At 42.4% G+C, this 21,106-nt stretch overlaps 2 protein-coding genes across 5 annotated transcripts in view; one reads left to right on the top strand and one right to left on the bottom strand.

The window, feature by feature from the left end:
• cdc73 (cell division cycle 73, Paf1/RNA polymerase II complex component, homolog (S. cerevisiae)) overlaps window positions 1-21,106 on the bottom strand; it is a 39,141-nt gene that overhangs the window by 4,913 nt on the left and 13,122 nt on the right. Inside the window, exons 11-14 of the mRNA XM_014189583.3 lie at window positions 6,888-6,945; window positions 4,025-4,060; window positions 3,835-3,922; window positions 2,022-2,183 (exon numbers count right to left, since the gene is read on the bottom strand). Of these exons, the coding sequence (XP_014045058.1) occupies window positions 2,022-2,183; window positions 3,835-3,922; window positions 4,025-4,060; window positions 6,888-6,945 (344 nt within the window). The remainder of the gene's footprint in view (window positions 1-2,021; window positions 2,184-3,834; window positions 3,923-4,024; window positions 4,061-6,887; window positions 6,946-21,106) is intronic.
• LOC106598552 (beta-1,3-galactosyltransferase 2) overlaps window positions 16,453-21,106 on the top strand; it is a 53,552-nt gene continuing 48,898 nt past the window's right edge. The window contains exon 1 of one of the 4 annotated variants that reach the window (XM_014189593.3): window positions 16,453-16,689. The gene's annotated coding sequence lies outside the window, so the exon portion shown is untranslated. Of the gene's footprint in view, window positions 16,690-17,424; window positions 18,230-21,106 lie in introns of those variants that run through there. The other 3 variants (XR_014391838.1, XM_014189591.3, XM_014189589.3) reach the window with 3 other exon arrangements.

The raw sequence follows: 21,106 nt of genomic DNA, 5'->3' as shown, positions 1-21,106 counted from the left end.
GGCCAGCTCTCCTGCTATCTCTCTCAGAATAACCTTCTTGATCCAAATCAGTCAGGTTTCAAGGCTGGTCATTCAACGGAGACTGCTCTTCTCTGTCACGGAGGCTCTCCGCACTGCTAAAGCTAACTCTCTCTCCTCTGCTCTCATCCTTCTAGACCTATCTGCTGCCTTTGAACCATCAGATCCTCCTCTCCACCCTCTCCGAGTTGGGTATCTCCAGCGCGGCTCACTCTTGGATTGCGTCCTACCTGACAGGTCGCTCCTACCAGGTTGCGTGGCGAGAATCCGTCTCTGCATCACGTGCTCTCACCACTGGTGTCCCCCAGGGCTCAGTTCTAGGCCCTCTCCTATTCTCGCTATACACCAAGTCACTTGGCTCTGTCATATCCTCACATGGTCTCTCCTATCATTGCTACGCAGACGACACACAATTCATCTTCTCCTTTCCCCCTTCTGATAACCAGGTGGCGAATCGCATCTCTGGCAGACATCAGTGTGGATGACGGATCACCACCTCAAGCTGAACCTCGGCAAGACGGAGCTGCTCTTCCTCCCGGGGAAGGACTGCCCTTTCCATGATCTCGCCATCACGGTGGACAACTCCATTGTGTCCTCCTCCCAGAGTGCTAACAGCCTCGGCGTGACCCTGGACAACACCCTGTCGTTCTCCGCTAACATCAAGGCGGTGACCCGATCCTGTAGGTTCATGCTCTACAACATTCGCAGAGTACGACCCTGCCTTACACAGGAAGCGGCGCAGGTCCTAATCCAGGCACTTGTCACCTCCCGTCTGGATTACTGCAACTCGCTGTTGGCTGGGCTCCCTGCCTGTGCCATTAAACCCCTACAACTCATCCAGAACGCCGCAGCCCGTCTGGTGTTCAACCTTCCCAAGTTCTCTCACGTCACCCCGCTCCTCCGCACACACCACTGGCTTCCAGTTGAAGCTCGCATCTGCTACAAGACCATGGTGCTTGCCTACGGAGCTGTGAGAGGAACGGCACCTCCGTACCTTCAGGCTCTGATCAGTCCCTACACCCAAACAAGGGCACTGCATTCATCCACCTCTGGCCTGCTGGCCCCCCTACCTCTGCGGAAGCACAGTTCCCGCTCAGCCCAGTCAAAACTGTTCGCTGCTCTGGCACCCCGATGGTGGAACAAGCTCCCTCACGACGCCACGACAGTGGAGTCAATCACCACTTTCCGGAGACACCTGAAACCCCACCTCTTTAAAGAATACCTGGGATAGGATAAAGTAATCCTTCTAACCCCCCCCCCCCCCAAAAAAAAAAGATAAGATGTACTATTGTAAAGTGGTTGTTCCACTGGCTATCACAAGGTGAATGCACCAATTTGTAAGTCGCTCTGGATAAGAACGTCTGCTAAATGACGTAAATGTAAATAGGGTCCCCTGGGAAACACTGACCAACACTTTGGTTCCTACCCTGACATAACTCCTACCTGGCTTTTTCCATTTGTTGTCTTGCCAAATAGCAACCATAGAAATATAATGATTATTCTAATTCTATGACTCAGTGTTTTGATCTATATCACAAGTCAAATAGCAATGTTTGGTAGAAAAATTGCAATTAGATTTTTTGCTCAAATCGTGCAACCCCACTAACAACCTGGTATCATCACCAGTATATGCAAACATTTGGTGGGTATGGCACAGAAAGTAAAATGGATACCTTCTTCAAAATATGTGCTTCAAAAGTAAGTATGATTCATATAGGCCCAAAGTAGGCAATATCTCAATCAACTAGAAACATCTATTTTTCTGGTGCTCCTACATTTGTGTGGTGCTCCTAACTTTAAGTTAGGAGCACCAGTGCTATTAATGAAAAATGTTAATTTAGAGCCCTGTGTAGTCCTGTACAGTCCTGGTGACTCAACAGTCCTACTGAGTACAATGCATGTATGGACGATAATGAACCATCATGTACGGTCCTGGTGACGATACAGAGTGGAACATATGTATGGAAGATGACAAATGATCATGTCTGGTGGTGGTGACTCACCAGTCCTGCGGTGCTAGTTTGAGGGGCTGGTCAATAACCCTGTAGGGCACGGTGACGCTGAGCGTTGCCCCCCCGGGCTGAATCTGGTCCTTACGTCTCTGGAGCAGCACCTCATTGTCCCGCTGGATGCCCTGCTTCTTCTTCTCCTCTGACGTCACAAACCTAACAGAGGGAGGGCAATGAAAAAATAAACATGTTGGTTAATATCAATTCAGTATGAGAGGATGTCAGAAAGCAGGAATTACGGATTCCTGAGAAATCTTATCACTGACGCATGTATAACCAAGTTCAACAGTGCATTACTGTTATCAACTGTTCTTCAGAAAGGGGGGCAAAGCTAAAAATAAGTATTTTTTTGGGACGATGAAGGTGACATAGCTTTATGGATATATGCAAATCTCAAAGGCATTATAATTCTAATAATGAAGTTGTGTTTTTGGAATTTATTTTATACATATGAATAATTGGTAGTAGTGGTCCCAAGAGGACAAATGTGGACAACTTGGGTGTGATAAGATCAAGTTACTAAGTGTCCCAAATAATGAAGTCTTATTTCCAGCACAGATTTTATTTTTAGCCCAGTCTGAATGGTTTCCACTTGGCCATCATTCGTTCCAGCCTCTGCCTTCAAAGCCCTACCTCCATTGTCTCCCTAGCACACTAACTACAAAAAAGTCCCATCTTCTCCCAGTCACACTAAAAAGACATCCCCCGTAGGGTAGTTTTAGTTTTTTTGCCTGTTTTGAAACTTAGCAATTGCTAGCCTCTCCATACACAAAACAAGGTGTATCATGAGGTCCCTAGCAATTCGCAGCCCTAGTAGTTAACATATCAAAATTGTCAGTGAGTCATTTTTGACCAAATGTGCAGCTCCCGCTCTTTTGTTTTGTAGGGCAGTATTGGAGAACCATTTCCTTGACCTAATTATGTTTATTCTCTTTGATGATAAAGGCCAATAATAAGCGCTAATTTTCTTTTACCAAAAGTAATTCCCACCCCCTAATAAAACACCCTGTTTTTAAATGTAACCGGACACTATGACCTCAGGCAACAGGCTGGCTTAGTAACCAACAGCTATGTGCAGCTATGGTAGCAATGTTTAGAAGCAGTCATGTGTTCGCAGAGCAGGGGGTGTTTATAAAGAGTTGTCATGTATTCGCAGAGCTGGGGGCATTTATAAAGAGTTGTCATGTATTCGCAGAGCAGGGGGTGGGTAGCTAGACCCTGTGTTCTATAACCAGGGAGAGCCCTGACGGCAGCTCTCCCTCCACGCTGCTTATCCACACAGCCGGAGCCACCGACATCTTATGACGTCCAGTGATTTATGACGCCAATTAAACTGCAAAATAGCAATTACTCCACTCATGTGCGTCTGTACGCACCTTCAATGAACACGCCGGTGTATTTCACCTTCGTGAGGTGTGGAGGTGGCGAACAATGACATTGCAGAGGGTTTCATTGTTTAAGCCTCACTCGTGAAGTACTGTTATTAATCAAATAAGAACGTGTATTTTCCTGGATAAAACTCGACTTAATGTCATGTACGTTAAACGTTTACCACTTAGACAAATGCTTGTGCACATTTCAACGGATAGGGGTTTGGCTCAGTCAAACACCTGCTTCCTATTTAGCACTTTATGCTCGATGTATTTGTACAAAGCAGAAGACAATTAAAATTATTGATAATGCCAACACCCAGCACCACAAATAGAGTTGCATAAATACTGTGTGTGTATTGATGATGACTTACCAGGGTTGAACACCAAAAGGATTTATCAACGTTTTTCCCTGTAGACACAGACACAATACTTACTTGAGGTCCTGCAGGAGGTCCTTGGCATTGAGCATGGTGATGAGGGATGTGGTGGCCGCTGGGATGATGACGATGGGAGTCCTAGAGCCTGCAATGAAACAGGACCACAATACGCATTAGTTCATATATTCCCATTTAACAACATTCATCAATAACACACACACACACACACACGTGTAGCAGTACTTACCCTTCTTTTGATTTGGTGGGGGTCTGGCTTGGGAAACTGCAGGGAGAAGGATACAACATATGAAATGTGTTAGAGGACACAGCTCTGGCTTCTATTCAGCTTTCAACAGAAAGCCATAGACCAGGTAAAGCCAATGCACTGCTTTCGTGATCCAATTCCTAAAAAATAAAATAACTTAATGGAGTTGGCTTACTGAAGACACGTATTATCAAACCAAATGTACTGCTGTTCTGTTTACCGATTTCAGTTTCACTTGTTCGTTCCGAGACACGACCTATAGCTATTTTTTGTCTCCATGTGTTTAGAGGCTTTGATACAATGAGTAGCGAGCAGCTGCTTTAGTATGTTTCCTGTATATCACTATAGCAAAGCAGCTCTTACTATGGTTTATTTTATAGTTAAAGGGCCCATATTCACAAAGAGTCTCAGATTATGAGTGTTGATCTAGGATCAGGTCACCACTGTTCATATAATTAAATTCATTCTCTGAAAAGGCAAAACTGATCCTATATAAGCGCTCCAACTCTGAGACTCTGAATATAGGCCCAGATCTCATCCAACAGAGCCATGTGTGTCAGAGGCTTCCAAAAATAGATTTTCCTATTAGGTTTTAAAAGCTTGCATCTCTTTTCCACCAAGAACAGACACAAACCAGCATTGATTCTGCCCGAGATACATTTATGCTGGTTGTTGCCTTGATTATTAATATATTCTGTGACAGGAGAGATGACACTGTCGCATTAATGCATTTTTTTTTTAAACAATTAGCAAAAAAAGACATTGAAATGTGGGGTTGGTTCACAAATCAAATTAAAAAGTCAAGTTGTCATTAAAAGGGACATAACACTCAAGTCAAAATGTTTCATAACTCAAAAGTGGTCCTCTTGAGTTAAGTCCACAACCCAGGCCATGTTTGAACATGATGCAGTTATATGCCACAATCCAAAATGAATGGAAAGGACAAGCACCATGTAATTTCCTAACTCAATTTTTTCAGGATTAGAGACAGCTGGGTCTACACATTCAATGGCGTGAGATGTGGACACATCTTGACTGTAAAGTCACATTGAATTCCGTCCTGTATTCAGAACAGAAAAAGTAACGACACTTTTAAACTAATGTGTTGTGTAATGTGGCGAGTTCCTTAAAGCTGAATTTCAGCATTCCTTCCTCCAGGCCAGTGTTTGTGACATCTGCTACTTTATCAAACTGAGCTCATCTATTAATCTACATCAGCGGTGCGGTGGAAATGTGTCAGATTCTGGCTGTCAGGCTATTGCTCACAACGTGGATGGATGTCACACACACACACACCGAACGTGACTTTTCCTCTACACAGTCACGCCGGATGTCAGAACTGGATAGCAGAACAAACTTGCGAATCAAGGGCCTGAGCGGTGACCTCCAGCTTCGGACCTCATGTCCGCTCTGCACTTCCCCCATAAATGATTTGGGTGGAAACAATGACGGACGCTCGATGACAGCTGCCAAACACTGGTCTGACGGCGCTCCTTGGAGGACTTTGGCGTTTGGTGAAGGTGTGCAACCTTGAAGCAATTGACAGTTGTCCCAAGAAAGGTTTTGAAAAGAGTATCCAGAGACGGGTTAAAGCAACAACAAAAATCCCAAGACTGAAACTTATGTCGATCTCAGATGGATTGTCTGGGGCCAAGTTAATCTCCCCTTTCATGTAAGAAAGTCAAGACCATCATGCTTTTACGGAAAGAGGATAATTTTGTACATGTATTAAACTGCAATTTTGACCAATTTCAGTCCCCTTGTTTAGGGGGTCGGGTCCGGGGTACTCCCCCGGGATATTTTTTACGTAGGAGGACTGGTGACTTTTTATAAAGGACATTCTACTCTAATTAAAATTATGCAGACACCATCTAAATGATAATTTCCATCTCCAGAAATGGGCCAAATAACATATTAGTACAATTTTTTTTTTTAAAAAGCATTATTTTAACATACTGGAAATAGCATACGCATGGTCTAATTATCAGATGTGCTATTAGCAATAAGCATCAACACCTGTACCCCAACTGATTAAGCAGTGGCTATAAAAATGTACAAGGACAAACCCCATGCTAAAGCCTACCTGGATTAATCCCATTGGACACAATTGTTATGATTACAAATGATTAGTATTTTATTATGATTCTATAAATAATTATCCACTCAAAGCATTTATTACAAAGTAAATATATTTTGTAGAACAGACATGCTTCCGTCTGTATTAGGCTACGCCCCCCGCCGCCACTTGATTTGCTCTCTGGGCCCACCGGGAAGGCGGAGTTTGTACTTTCAGACATGAAATGGTTCAAAATGGTAACCGCTGGCCTACCCGGCACGCAAGGCAGCTGAATCAGGTGCACCTACCGCCAACAGCCAGAGACCCCAAAAAATAAAACCGCTTTATCGTTTAAAAAAAAAAGTTTGGCAATCGACTAGGAATGCAATCGACCGGTTTGTGACCACTGCTCTAGAAAGTTGAGTGAAGTTCAAACTCGTGTTTCTCTCCGTGGGCTGATATATTTCTTCTGCGAGGCAGTCCCAGGGGAGGCTACTGCTTAGAGGGAACATTGAGTACAGGGCATGCAGTCCAGCCCATTAACGTTCTCCATTCAACCAATAAAGAGAGGGCCTTGAATCACACACACACACCATGTTATAAGTCCAGCGTGACAACATGGTGTGCAGGGTTTCATTCCAGCCCAGCACCAAAACGTACTTTCTGGACCAGGGTTGGTGGTGACCACTGATATAGGAGTTTTGAATGACTTGTAAAGCCATCTCTACGAAGGCCTACTTTAAACATGTCGTTTCCATTTGATCTACTTTGGTGCTGCTAGATACAGACCTGGTCTGGGGACGGGCTGCAGGGCTGGTGTCTGGGCCTTCCTGGCAGACGCTCCCTCCTGAAACACAAACACACTGGTCAAGCTGCAGCTAGGGATGGCACAGTATAACCAACGGTTACGGATGAAGACCGTCATGAAAACTAAAATAAAACATGAAATCTGTCCCGGTACCCCATGTATATAGCCTCGTTATGGTTATTTAATTGTGTAACAAAAACTAGAGTAAGAAAAAAAATGTATTTCTTTTTGCAACATACCCAAATCTAACTACCTGTATCTAAGGACCTGAAGCAAGGATATGCATATTATTGATACAATTTGAAAACACTGAAGTTTGTGGAAATGTGAAATTAATGTAGGACATCCGACGAGCGTCAGAGCCGGTGTAGTACAATTCGATCTTAGTGCTGTATTGACGCTTTGCCTGTTTGATGGTTCGTCGGAGGGCATAGCGGGATTTCTTATAAGCTTCTGGGTTAGAGTCCCACTCCTTGAAAGCGGCAGCTCTAGCCTTCAGCTCAGTGCGGATGTTGCCTGTAATCCATGGCTTCTGGTTGGGGTATGTACGTACGGTCACTGTGGGGACGACGTCATCGATGCACTTATTGATGAAGCCAATGACTGATGTGGTGTACTCCTCAATGCTGTCTGAGAAATCCTGGAACAAATTCCAATCTGTGCTAGCAAAACAGTCTGCAGGTTAGCATCTGCTTCATCTGACCACTTTCTTATTTACCAAGTCACTGGTGCTTCCTGCTTTAATATTTGATTGTATGCAGGAATCAGAAGGATAGAATTATGGTCAGATTTGCCAAATGGAGGGCGAGCTTTGTTTGCGTGGAGCAAAGGTGGTCCAGAGTTGTTTTCCCCCTCTGGTTGCACAGGTGACATGCTGATAGAAATTTGGTAAAACAGATTTAAGTTTCCATGCATTAAAGTCCCCGGCTACTAGGAGCACCGCCTCTGGGTGAGCTGTTATCAAACCAGTTGCCGTGATAAGTTTGTTGTGCACTCTCAAACAATTGCATGGTATTTTTTTCACTTTAATAGCTACTGTTAATTGGAAACTGCAGATATATGGGCAGAAAGTGTAAATTCTTGTTAATCTAAGACATGTCTTGGTCCCGGAAAGTTGGCTGTTGTATATAACGTCATTCTAGTCACATTAGCGCACGTTAGCAACAACCATCCTGGTTTAGGGACACCCATCCCGTAGAGGTTAAAGGCATATAAGTAAGCATTTCATATGAAGGTCTCCACCGGTTGTATTCGGCGCATGTGACAAAAGAAAAAGGGTAAAAACAGTTGACTGACGACGGGATGGCCTGACATTCCTGCGGTTATATGGACTCTTAACACCCCCCCCCCACCACAATGCAGCAGCAGCACACATAGAAGTAGAATGAATAGAACCCTGTCAATTTAACTGGTAAACTCATGGATACACTAAATCAAGTATGGGTAGGTGCAGCCCAATATGGTGCACAGAGTATGGGCGAGTTGAAAGGAGTGAGTGTATGGAAAGCCAATCAGCTAATTGTGCAGATTTGCTGCCACTCAAGACCTGTGTGTGGCTGATTGGGCTGCACGACGAGTCGATAAGTCGGCGACCAGTGCACCGTTGTATCTACGTGCCTGCTGTGGGGGCATTTTCTATGAAACCTTACTAATGCTTTTGTACTAAAATATCCATCTTTAAGCCTAAGCATTGGGCTTGAGTTTGTTAAATAAACTAACTCATAAGATACGTGTGTGTGTGTGTGTGTGCATTAATAGAGGCCTGTTCTAACGGTTCTGTGTGTGGAGAAAGACCCCATGATGTCTGGAGCTTAGCCAAGACTTGACAGAAACTGACCGGTCCCTCTTAAGATAACTGGAGACAGAGTAAAGGTTATATCCTGCACAACAGTGATAAAGCTGTTGTTCTGTTCAGACAATCAAAAGCACTTGTTTGACCAACTTGGGGGAACCTTTGAGCTACTGATAGAGGAAGTATGAAGTTTGCGACAGACTGAGGCAACCTTTTCTCCCCTCACACAAACATACATAGGGTCACGTGTTTTGCAGATGCTTGCATGGGGTAGCTTGACTATATAAATGATCCTGTACTCTTTGTACAGCAGGCTCTCACTCCATTTCACCTGCGTGAAATACGACCAGCCTCATTATAATACATTTTTTTATTAAAGTAATACTTTGATTGATTATTGACTTTGCCTCGCCTCATTAGTTAAAAAGGTAGAATTTCCACCACACTTCCATCCTGCTTCCTATTGGGTATCAAAGTCGTGTTGCTGGCGGTAGCTAACGTGCCAATTTTTTCCACCCCTCATATGATTTTATTTCAAGTAGGACAGCAGCCTAAACAAATAAATAATATTGATAACCAGCTAGATGTCACCTTGATACATACAGTCTACTAGTCAATGGGGAGGGCATGAACGGCAACACCGGGACACAGTGCCCTTCGCTCCCGCTTGACACTTACTGTCCAGCAACTGCGTGGGAAGTAGCTACCTAGTAGCCAATAGTCAGTTGGTCTCAGTAAGTAGACACACACCACGCATGAAGCAACAGTACACCCAATTATCTGTGTAAAACTAAGTCCGGACAAAGTTGAATTACGGTTTAACGGATGCCCCGCCTTAACTCCGCACCCTGCAAAATAAATAAATATTAAAAAAATATATGCGGTGGCAATATATGTAGAGCTTTGTTTATAATGCACTGTCCGCTCAACCTTGAGGCTTTCCCCAAGTTGATGCGCAAGAGTCCAAACAGCCTCCGATCATGTTCCAGCCTCGGATTGGACAGTGAAACACACACGTTCACACCTACAGGCGACGTGCAGATGTTTCATTTCTCTCCCATGTCTGAAGCCAGTGCAAATTCCTACTGTGTGTCCAAGTTAAACGTGGGACGTCACTCATTATAAAACAGTCGGTTAAATTCATGTTTAATGCTTAATTTTCACATCTATTAGAAGCGATTAATAGACGCAACATCATTGAACCAATTGACTGGCCAGAGAGCAGGGCATTCATCAGCAAAGACGCAGTGCAAGCTGATAGTATTTTGGACAACCAAATTGAAGTCAAAATGATAGATGAAATTGAAGTGTGTCAGCTGTATGGTGATTTGCGATTCCTAACTTACATTTTTCCGGTACTAGCAGTAATAGCGAGCCACTGGTAACACCAGGACGGAATGCATTTGAGGTGATTATAAGCCGCCAAGAACAGCTAGCATGTCAAGGAAAATACATCACCAGTGGCATGCACACACCTCGTGCAGATCAGCAGCTCCACAATGATGTGATCGCATGTCTCCAAGGTGGGGGCTTTATGTGGCAGCCAGACGAGACAGAGGCCGCGGTGAACAAAATTACTGGGCCCGAATTTAGTCAAGCTTGCTCCATATAGAGTGATGCTTCTAATTGTGCATGTTATAAACAATATTTATTTTGATGATTGGCTATACTCTACGGCTGAATTTATGTATTTTTTCCAATGCTCCATTAATTTGGCAGACCTAACTTGATTGACCTCCTCTTTGAACAAAGCCTAGTCTATGAGAGGCCTAATCATATTTGTATGAATATTTTGTTAACGGCTATAGAGATGTATTCAGGTAATGAACTCATTCATATGCATCAACATTTTAATCGATTACAATTATTTGTCAATCATTCTTTAATTATATTTTTATTATAGTGTTCTCTATTACCCTACACATCAAAATCACGAGATTGGATTGCACTTAATGAAACTGTCACAAGTTATACTTCCCATTGTGTTTCCTTTCTCATGGTTATAACACTGACATCTGCATTCTTTAAGAAAAATTGTGTAGGTTTTCACATGGAATAATATAACTCTTGAAGCTCACATTAGGCCCAAGAGTCTGCACAAGCGCGTAGGACAATGTGGTAAAGTACTGTTATTCCTTATCCACTTCATGTTGATACACACAGACACACACACACACAGTTGAAGTTTACATGCACCTTAGCCAAATACATTTAAAACGCAGTTTCAAATTCCTGACATTTAATCCTAGTAATAATTCCCTGTTTTAGGCCAGTTAGGATCACCACTATTTTAAGAATGTGAAATGTCAGAATAATAGGAGAGAATGATTTTTCAGCTTTTATTTCTTTCATCACATTCCCAGTGGGTCAGAAGTTACATAAACTAAATTATTATTTGGTAGCATTGCCTTTAAATTGTTTAACCTCTCTAGGGTCGGCGGGACGAAATCGTCCCACCTATTCAACAGCCAGTTGAATCCCGTGGCGCGTTATTCAAATACCTTAGAAATGCTATTACTTTAATTTCTCAAACATATGACTATTTTACACCATTTTAAAGACAAGACTCTCGTTAATCTAACCACACTGTCCGATTTCAAAAAGGCTTTACAACGAAAGCAAAACATTAGATTATGTCAGCAGAGTACCCAGCCAGAAATAATCAGACACCCATTTTTCAAGCTAGCATATAATGTCACATAAACCCAAACCACAGCTAAATGCAGCACTAACCTTTGATGATCTTCATCAGATGACAACCCTAGGACATGTTATACAATACATGCATGTTCTGTTCAATCAAGTTCATATTTATATCAAAAACCAGCTTTTTACATTAGCATGTGACGTTCAGAACTAGCATACCCCCCGCAAACTTCCGGGGAATTTACTCAATTACTCACAAAAACATAATTATTTTAAGAATTATAGATACAGAACTCCTCTATGCACTCGCTATGTCCGATTTTAAAATAGCTTTTCGGTGAAAGCACATTTTGCAATATTCTGAGTACATAGCCCGGCATCACAGGCCTAGCTATTTAGACACCCACCAAGTTTAGCCCTGACCAAAGTCTGATTTACTATAAGAAAAATGTTATTACATTTGCTGTTCTTCGTCAGAATGCACTCCCAGGACTTCTACTTCAATAACAAATGTTGGTTTGGTTAAAAATATTCCATAGTTATGTTCAAATATCCTCTGTTTTGTTCGTGCGTTCAAGACACTATCCGAAGTGTAAAGAAGGGTGACGCGCACGACGCATTTCGTGACAAAACATTTCTAAATATTCCATTACCGTACTTCGAAGCATGTCAACCGCTGTTTAAAATCAATTTTTATGCAATTTCTCGTAAAAAAGCGATAATATTCCGACCGGGAAAGCGTGTTTACGTACAAAGAGAGAGAAACTAAAAACATGGGATCCCCTCGTGCACGAGCCTCAGTCTGATGGTACTCTGACCGGCCACTATCCAAACGCGCTAATGTTTTTCAGCCAGAGGCTGGAATTACATCATTCAGCTTTTTCCCGGGTTCTGAGAGCCTATGGGAGCCGTAGGAAGTGTCACGTTACAGCAAAGATCCTCAGTTTTCAATAAACAGAGCCAAGAAGAACAAGAACTTGTCAGACAGGCCACTTCCTGTAAGGAATCTTCTCAGGTTTTTGCCTCCCATATGAGTTCTGTTATACTCACAGACACCATTCAAACAGTTTTAGAAACTTTAGGGTGTTTTCTATCCAAAGCCAATAATTATATGCATATTCTAGTTACTGGGCAGGAGTAGTAACCAGATTAAATCGGGTACGTTTTTTTATCCGGCCGTGCAAATACTGCCCCCTATCCCCAACAGGTTAACTTGGGTCAAACTTTTCAGGTAGCCTTCCACAAGCTTCCCACAATAAATTGGGCATATTTTGACCCATTCCACCTGACAGAGCTGGTGTAACTGAGTCAGGTTTGTAGGCTTCCTTGCTCTCACACTCTTTTTCAGTTCTGCCCACAAATGTTCTATAGGATTGAGGTCAGGGCTTTGTGATGGCCACTCCAATACCTTGACTGTGTGGTCCTCAAGCCATTTTGCCACAACTTTGGAAGTATGCTTGGGGTCATTGTCCATTTGGAAGACCCAATTGTGACCAAGCTTTAACTTCCTGACTGATGTCTTGAGATGTTGCTTCAATATATCCACAATTTTCCCTCCTCGTGATGCCATCCATTTTATGAAGTGCACCAGTCCCTCCTGCAGAAAAGCACGCCCACAACATGATGCTGCCACCCCTGTGTTTCACGGTTGGGATGGTGTTCTTCAGCTTGCTAGCCTCACCCTTTTTCCTCCAAACAGATGGTCATTATGGCCAAACAGTTCCATTTTTGTTTTATCAGACCAGAGAACATTTCTCCAAAAAGTACGATCTTTGTACCCATTTGCAGTTGCAAACCATAGTCTGGCTTTTTTATGGCGGTTTTGGAGCAGTGGCTTCTTCCTTGCTGAGTGGCCTTTCAGGTTGTGTCAATATAGGACTTGTTTTACTGTGGATATAGATACTTTTGTACCCGTTTTCTCAGCATCATCACAAGGTCTTTTGTTGTTCTGGGATTGAGTTGCACTTTTCGCACCAAAGTGCGTTCATCTCTAGGAGACAGAACACGTCTCCTTCCTGAGCGGTATGACGACTGCATGGTCCCATGGTGTTTATACTTGCGTACTATTGTTTGTACAGAAGAATGTGGTACCTTCAGGCGTTTGGAAATTGCTCCCAAGGATGAATCAGACTTGTGGAGGTCTACAATTAGTTCTGATGTCTTGGCTGATTTCTTTTGATTTTCCCATGATGTCAAGCAAACTGAGTTTGAAGGTAGGCCTTGAAATACATCCACAGGTACACCTCCAATTGACTCAAATTATGTCAATTGGCCTCCCAGAAGCTTCTAAAGCCATGACATCATTTCTGGAATTTTCCAAGCTGTTTAAAGGCACAGTCAACTTAGTGTATGTAAACTTCTGACCCACTGGAATTGTGATACAGTGAATTATAAGTGAAATAATCTGTCTCAACAATTATTGGGAAAATTACTTGTCCTAACCGACTTGCCAAAACTATAGTTTGTTAAAACCTGTTACGGCTAGACGTTCCACTAGCGGAACATTGACAACATCCGGTGAAATATTTAACTTTCATAAAATGCAATACATCAAAATAAAGCTTAACTTCTTGTTATTCCAGCCGCAGTGTCAGATTTCAAAAAGGCTTTATGGCGAAAGCAAACCATGCGATTATCTGAGGACAGCGCCCCATCATACAAATGCATGACAAACATTTCAACCAGGGAGGTACGACACGAAAGTCAGAAATAACAATATAATTCATGCCTTATCTTTGAAGATCTTCTGTTGGCACTCCAAAATGTCCCAGAAACATCACAAATGGTCCTTTTGTTTGATAAATTCCTTCTTTATATCCCCAAAATGTCCATTTATTTGGCGCGTTTGATTCAGAAATATACCGGTTCCAACTTGCCCAATATGACTACAAATTATCAAATAAGTTACATGTAAACGTCGTCCAAACATTTCAAACAACTTTCGTAATCAACCTTAGCTATCCTAAAACGTAAAGAATCACTAAAATTTAAGACGGAATATACTGTGTTCAATAGCGGATAAAATCAACGTGGAGCGAGCTCCAGGTCGCGCACAACAAACAATAGAGTCCACTTGGCTTGACACTCACAATGAACAGCCCTACTTCTTCATTTCTCAAAAGAGAAACATCAACCAATATCTAAAGACTGTTGACATCTAGTGGAAGCCATTGGAACTGCAACCAGGTGCCTCAGTTTCCCATAGAAAACGAACTGAAAACATTGACCTCAATATATATATATTTTTTTTTTCCCTGGATGGTTTGTCCTCGGGGTTTCGCCTGCCAAATAATGTCTGAGTGTAACAGAACTTATTTTAACAGTTTTAGAAACTTGAGTGTTTTCTATCCAAATCTACCAATTATATGCATATCCTAGCTTCTGGGCCTGAGTAACAGGCAGTTTACTTTGGGCACGCTTTTCATCCGGATGTGAAAATAGTGCCCCTAGCCCAAAGAGGTTTTAACCTGTTGGGGATAGGGGGCAGTATTTGCACGGCTGGATAAAAAACCTACCCGATTTAATCTGGTTACTACTCCTGCCCAGTAACTAGAATATGCATATAATTATTGGCTTTGGATAGAAAACACCCTAAAGTTTCTAAAACTGTTTGAATGGTGTCTGTGAGTATAACAGAACTCCTATGGCAGGCCAAAACCTGAGAAGATTTCAAGCAGGAAGTGGCCTGTCTGAGAAGTAGCGTTTCATCTTGGCTCTTTTTATTGAAGACTAAGGATCTGTGCAATAACGTGACACTTCCTACGTCTTCCATAGGGTCTCAGAGCCCGGGAAAACGTTGAACGATATCGAGGCAGGCTCTGGCTGAAACACTATCGCTTTTGGCAAGTGGCCACTCAGAGTACTATGGGCTTAGGCGCGTGCCCGCTTCGACCGAATGGTTTCTTTTCCTTTGTCTGTTTATCTAAACGCAGATTCCCGGTCGGAATATTATCGCTTTTTTATGAGAAAAATGGCATAAAAATGGATTTTAAACAGCGGTTGACATGCTTCGAAGTACGGTAATGGAATATTTTGAATTCTTTTGTCACGAATTGCGCCATGCTCGTCACCCTTATTTAGCCTTTAGGATAGTGTCTAGAACGCACGAACAAAACGCCGCTGTTTGGATATAACGATGGATTATTTTGGACCAAACCAACATTTGTTATTGAAGTAGAAGTCCTGGGAGTGCATTCTTACGAAGACAACAAAGGTAAGAACATTTTTCTTATAGTAAATCTGACTTTGATGAGTGCTAAACCTGCTGGGTGTCTAAATAGCTAGCCCTGTGATGCCGGGCTATCTACTGAGAACATTGCAAAATGTGCTTTCACCGAAAAGCCATTTTAAAATCGGACATATCGAGTGCATAGAGGAGTTCTGTATCTATAATTCTTAAAATAATTGTTATGCTTTTTGTGAACGTTTATCGTGAGTAATTTAGTAAATTCACCGGCAGTGTTCGGTGGGAATGCTAGTCACATGCTAATGTAAAAAGCTGGTTTTTGATATAAATATGAACTTGATTGAACAAAACATGCATGTATTGTATAACATAATGTCCTAGGGTTGTCATCTGATGAAGATCAAAGGTTAGTGCTACATTTAGCTGTGGTTTGGGTTTATGTGACATATGCTAGCTTGAAAAATGGGTGTCTGATTATTTCTAGCTCGGTACTCTGCTGACATAATCTAATGTTTTGCTTTCGTTGTAAAGCCTTTTTGAAATCGGACAGTGTGGTTAGATTAACGAGAGTCTTGTCTTTAAAATTGTGTAAAATAGTCATATTTTTTAAAAATTGAAGTAATAGCATATCTAAGGATTTGAATAATGCGCCACAGGATTCAACTGGCAGTTGAGTAGGTGGGACGCAAGCGTCCCACCTAGCCCATAGAGGTTAACAAACTTGGAGTGGTTGAAAAACAAGTTCTAATGACTCCAACCTAAGTGTATGTAAACTTACGACTTCAACTGTACATATACATAATTTTGCTCGCTCGCTTCACTTTTCTGGGGGGAAAATCCATCAAACAGTGAATCAATTTTGTCTAGCCTAACACGGTAGTGCAATGTACGGTAGTTGAGTCAGTCTGACAGTGAGGTAATAAACCAAAAGGGAAACAGCACTTGACACTTCTCCAAACAATGGCTGTGTGGTATTGTGAGGCAATAATTTCCATGGTAATATAGATTGTTCATTCAAATGATAACAAATAAGGCTCATGCAATGAAATGTAATTTTTTGTAATGTTAGTTGAGTTTAAATCAACTAAAAACATTGGACAGACTTCCTGCTTTGCTCCTATGGGTACAAGATCCAACTCGACATACTGGCAGAAAGAAGGTAAGTTCCATCCAACTCATGGTCTCTAACATATTCATTAGGGATGTGCAGCTTTCCCTTTCAAGATGATTGAATTACCCATCTAGATACATGGGCTCCAATACCTTTACATTTGAAACGATTCAGTTTGAATAGAGGAAAGAATCGATGCACTAACATTTGTTGCATAAAACCATTAATTTTCCATTAAGTTAAAATCTGCTGCTGGGCTTCTACGAGCTGGATCTGTTTGAGCCGACGTGTGTGTGTGTGTGTGTGTGTGTGTGTGTGTGTGGGTGGTGCTATTTTAGCCTCAAAACACCACAAACAGACCCTCCATATTCCACCCCACTAGAAGCTGCTCACATCCCTCTCGCACACAAAAACCTGAAGGGGAAAGAATTGAGATAAAGCCAGGGTGGCAGGGTGAAATAGCATTTTGTTGCGCTCCAGCGAGAACACGCTACAGTTACAATTGTCACTCCGGTAAAGAAAAAATAATAATAATAAAAAAATAAAAGAAAAAAGGCATTTAGCTTAAGGTTTGGAGTCCCTGCAAATGCTCTGGAGAAGATCAGCTATTGAGAGTGACTACATTTTATTTAACTAGGCAAGTCAGTTAAAGAACACATTTACGACGAGACACCACAACACTACATAGAGACCCAAGACAACATGCCTTGGGAGAGGAGCACTGTAACCCTCCCCTCAAATTCTTTCGTCCTCATCGGGGTGTGGGAATTAATAGTTCAGAAACCCTCCCCCTCTTTCAGAGCCATGGGTAGTGTGTGAGACGTGGAGCATACTAATCACCAAGCCTGCAGCTGTCTATCAGACCGTACAGAGAAAAATAGCCCTGCCCCCTCAGTACCACCCACCAGAGAGAGAGAGAGGGAAAGAGGAAGCGCAAGGGCAGAAAAGATAAGAGCAGTGAGACAGATGCAGAGTGCCTGAGAGAACCAGAGACGTACAGAGGAAAGAACAGGCAGGTATACATTCATCTGGCACTCTGCCTAGCAACGTAGCAAGGGAGCGACTGGAGTGGAGTGCAGAGTACGGGACAACTTTGCCCCGCTCAGCAGCAGTACCGGTGATCTGCTGGATCTCATCTCTACGGCTCTGTTAGCCTCAAGTTAGCAGCAGCACTGAAAACGAGACTGCATTGCTGGTGCTCCAACTACACACACAGTGTTCCCATGTGAGTAATATTGAACTGAAACCAAGGGAGGGACGGTTCTGCGTGTGGGCATGTTTGCAGTAAGTGGAATAACTGAGAAAACATAGCAGAGGAACGACGGCGTCCAAACCTGAGGACCGGATCCATAGAAGCAGTGGCCGCGTGATTGGGCCAACCATCCAGTGGGAGAAGAGCAGCGATGGAAGTGTAACTGTGCGACGGTGATGAGAGCCAAGGTGTGTTGTGGGAAGGGAGAAGAGGATATAGATAAACCTTTCAATCTAGGGGCAGCAATGGGCAGAGGCATGGGGAGGTTGTTTTACCCTGAGAGATGTGCAGAGCAATCCCTCCGTCCTCCTCCGAAACGACTTGCACTGGGAACAGGTATGTCTTCTGGTCCGGCGAGCTCAAATCCAGCAACAACACAGCTGACATATACTCACATACTTCAACAACATAGTTGTAGTAAAAACTGCCAAGTACACAGTTTCTGGCTTGCTTCTGTTTCTAACATATTGGTGTGTTAGTGTTTCTTTGTGTTCCTGAGGATGTTTCCTTGAGGGCTTAACATTGGGCTTTTCAGCACCTCTTGTGCATGCACAAAACAACCCTTTGTCTGTGGGGGGGGGCGCGCATCTTAAGAGGGCAGCATGTAAACCAGTCGAATGCGAGAGAACCCACACCACTCCAGGGGGCTACTGGCACAAAAAAAGGCAAATGGAGCATTGCTTTTACAGCAATCTAAACCAAACCTACTTAATGCCGGAGCAAAGTTTTCCTAAAAATGTCAGTGAGCTTGAGTTGTGCCAAATGTGACCACTTCCCATCTCAGTATGAATTCCTCCAATTGTCAGAGAAGCTCACCATCTAGTCCACCCACCTATAGGTGTTCACCTTTGGGGGGAAAAAAAAGTTGTAAAAAAAAAAGAAAAAAGAAAGATGTCTCACAAGGAGATACACAAATAACCCTAAATGACACGTAAATGTATGCAAAGCAATATCAAAATGAGTCCTTTTCTCCTCATCTCCAAACAAATACTTTTCCCAAGCAGCTTTATCAGTGCCTCCAGTGTACATGGTATACAGCAGATCAGAATAGTCTAAGGGAATAGTCGTTGACTGGTCTGACTCAATTGACAGATGAGTTCTTACACGAACATCGTTAGTCATCTCTGCTCAGAATGACCTATTAATAAACACATAGCCGTCTCCCCACTGCTCTTTTCTTCATCACTAAAACGATTGATGCCATCTCTCAAAAATCAGTCGCAGTCTAGAGTTTCATACAATACACAATTCAACTGCAGCAGAGGTGGAAAAACTAAATGACTCTCCAACTCTGTCAAAGACCAGACAGTGTTAGCGCCACACCCAGCCCTTTTGACACTTTTACAGTGTGAATGACAGTTCCCTGCTTTCTGAGACTCATTAGCCAGTCTAATCTCTAAATGACATGCTAAACAGGGCTCATAAGCTTTGAAGAGCTGATTACACTTCTCACAATTAATAATTCATTAGAAGATTAATAGTATTATGGTCAAGACACACCAATACAAATCGCTCAGGTCACCCCAAACCAAGCGTTTGATGGTTTCAGCTTGGGTGTTAACAATCAGTTACAATTATACAGCAAATAGAAATCAAACTGGATGGACATCAGAAATAGAGGATGGCCAGGTCTAAAAACAAAATAGAACTGTAGTAAAATAGATTGTGTATGTAAAACGTATATAGTATTTATAAGCTGGAAGTAGAAGCCTAAGTGTTGTTGTTTATTAGTTTACTCCAATTACGGGAGAGGTGGTAGAGTTTGCGGGAAATTATAAAAGGAAAATATATATTTATAATTTTCGTACGTACGTACGTACACTACCGTTCAAAAGTTTGGCGTCAATTAGAAATGTCCTTGTTTACCATGAAAACATACATGAAATGAGTTGCAAAATGAAGAGGAAATATAGTCAAGACGTTGACAAGGTTATAAATAATGATTTTTTATTTAAATAATGTGTCCTTCAAACTTTACTTTCATCAAAGAACACTCCATTTGTAGCAATTACAGCCTTGTAGACCTTTAGCATTCTAGTTGGCAATTTGTTGAGGTAATGTGAAGAGATTTCACCCCATGATGCCTGAGGCACCTCCCATAAATTGGATTGGCTTGATAGGCACTTCTTACCATACGGTCAAGCTGCTCCCACAACAGCTCAATAGGGTTGAGATCCGGTGACTGTGCTGGTCACTCCATTATAGACAGAATACAAGCTGACTGCTTCTTCCTTAAATAGTTCTTGCATAGCTTGGAGCTGTGCTTTGGGTCATTGTACTGTTGTAGGAGGAAATTGGCTCCAATTAAGCGCCATCCACAGGGTATTGGATGGCGTTGCAAAATTAAGTGATAGCCTTCCTTCAAGATCCCTTTTACCCTGTACAAATCCCTCACTTTACCACCACCAAAGCACCCACAGACCATCACATTGCCTCCACCATGCTTGACAGACGGCGTCAAACACTCCTCCAGCATATTTTCAGTTTTTCTGCATCTCACGAAAGTTCTTCTTTGTGATCCAAAGACCTCAAACATAGATTTGTCTGTCCATAACACTTTTTTACAATCTTCCATTGTCCAGTATCTGTTCTTTTGCAAATCTTAATATTTTCTTTATATTGGCCAGTCAGGTACGTTTTTCTTTGCAACTCTGCCTAGAAGGCCAGCATCCTGGAGTCGCCTTTTCACTGTTGACGTTGAGACTGGTGTTTTGCGGGTACTATATAATGAAGCTGCCAGTTGAGGACTTGGGAGGCGCCTGTTTCTCAAACAAGACACTAATGTACGTGTCCTCTTGCTCAGTTGTGCTGGTTAGAGCCAGTTAGTGCTGTTCTGTGAAGGGAATAGTACACAGCATTGTACGAGATGTTCAGTTTCTCGCATGGAGTAACCTTCATTTCTCAGAACGAGAATCTTCAGAAACTCGTCAGTCTAAAGTACTTTGTTTCTGGCCATTTTGAGCCTGTAATCGAACCCCCAAAAGGTGATGCTCCAGACACTCAACTAGTCTAAAGGCGGACAGTTTTATCGCTTCTTTAAATCAGCGCAACAGTTTTCAGCTGTACTAACAATTGCAAAAGGGTTTTCTAATGATCAGTTGGCCTTTAAAAATGATAACTTGGATTAGCTAACAACATGCCATTGGAACACAGGAGTGATGGTTGCTGATAATGGCCCTCTGTACAGTTGAAGTCGGAAGTTTACATACACCT

Source organism: Salmo salar, chromosome 03 (assembly GCF_965601325.2).
Source record: "Salmo salar chromosome 03, fSalSal1, whole genome shotgun sequence".
NCBI lineage: Eukaryota > Metazoa > Chordata > Actinopteri > Salmoniformes > Salmonidae > Salmo > Salmo salar.
Note: the sequence above shows the minus strand (reverse complement) of the source record. Positions and strands in the feature narration are given on the sequence as shown.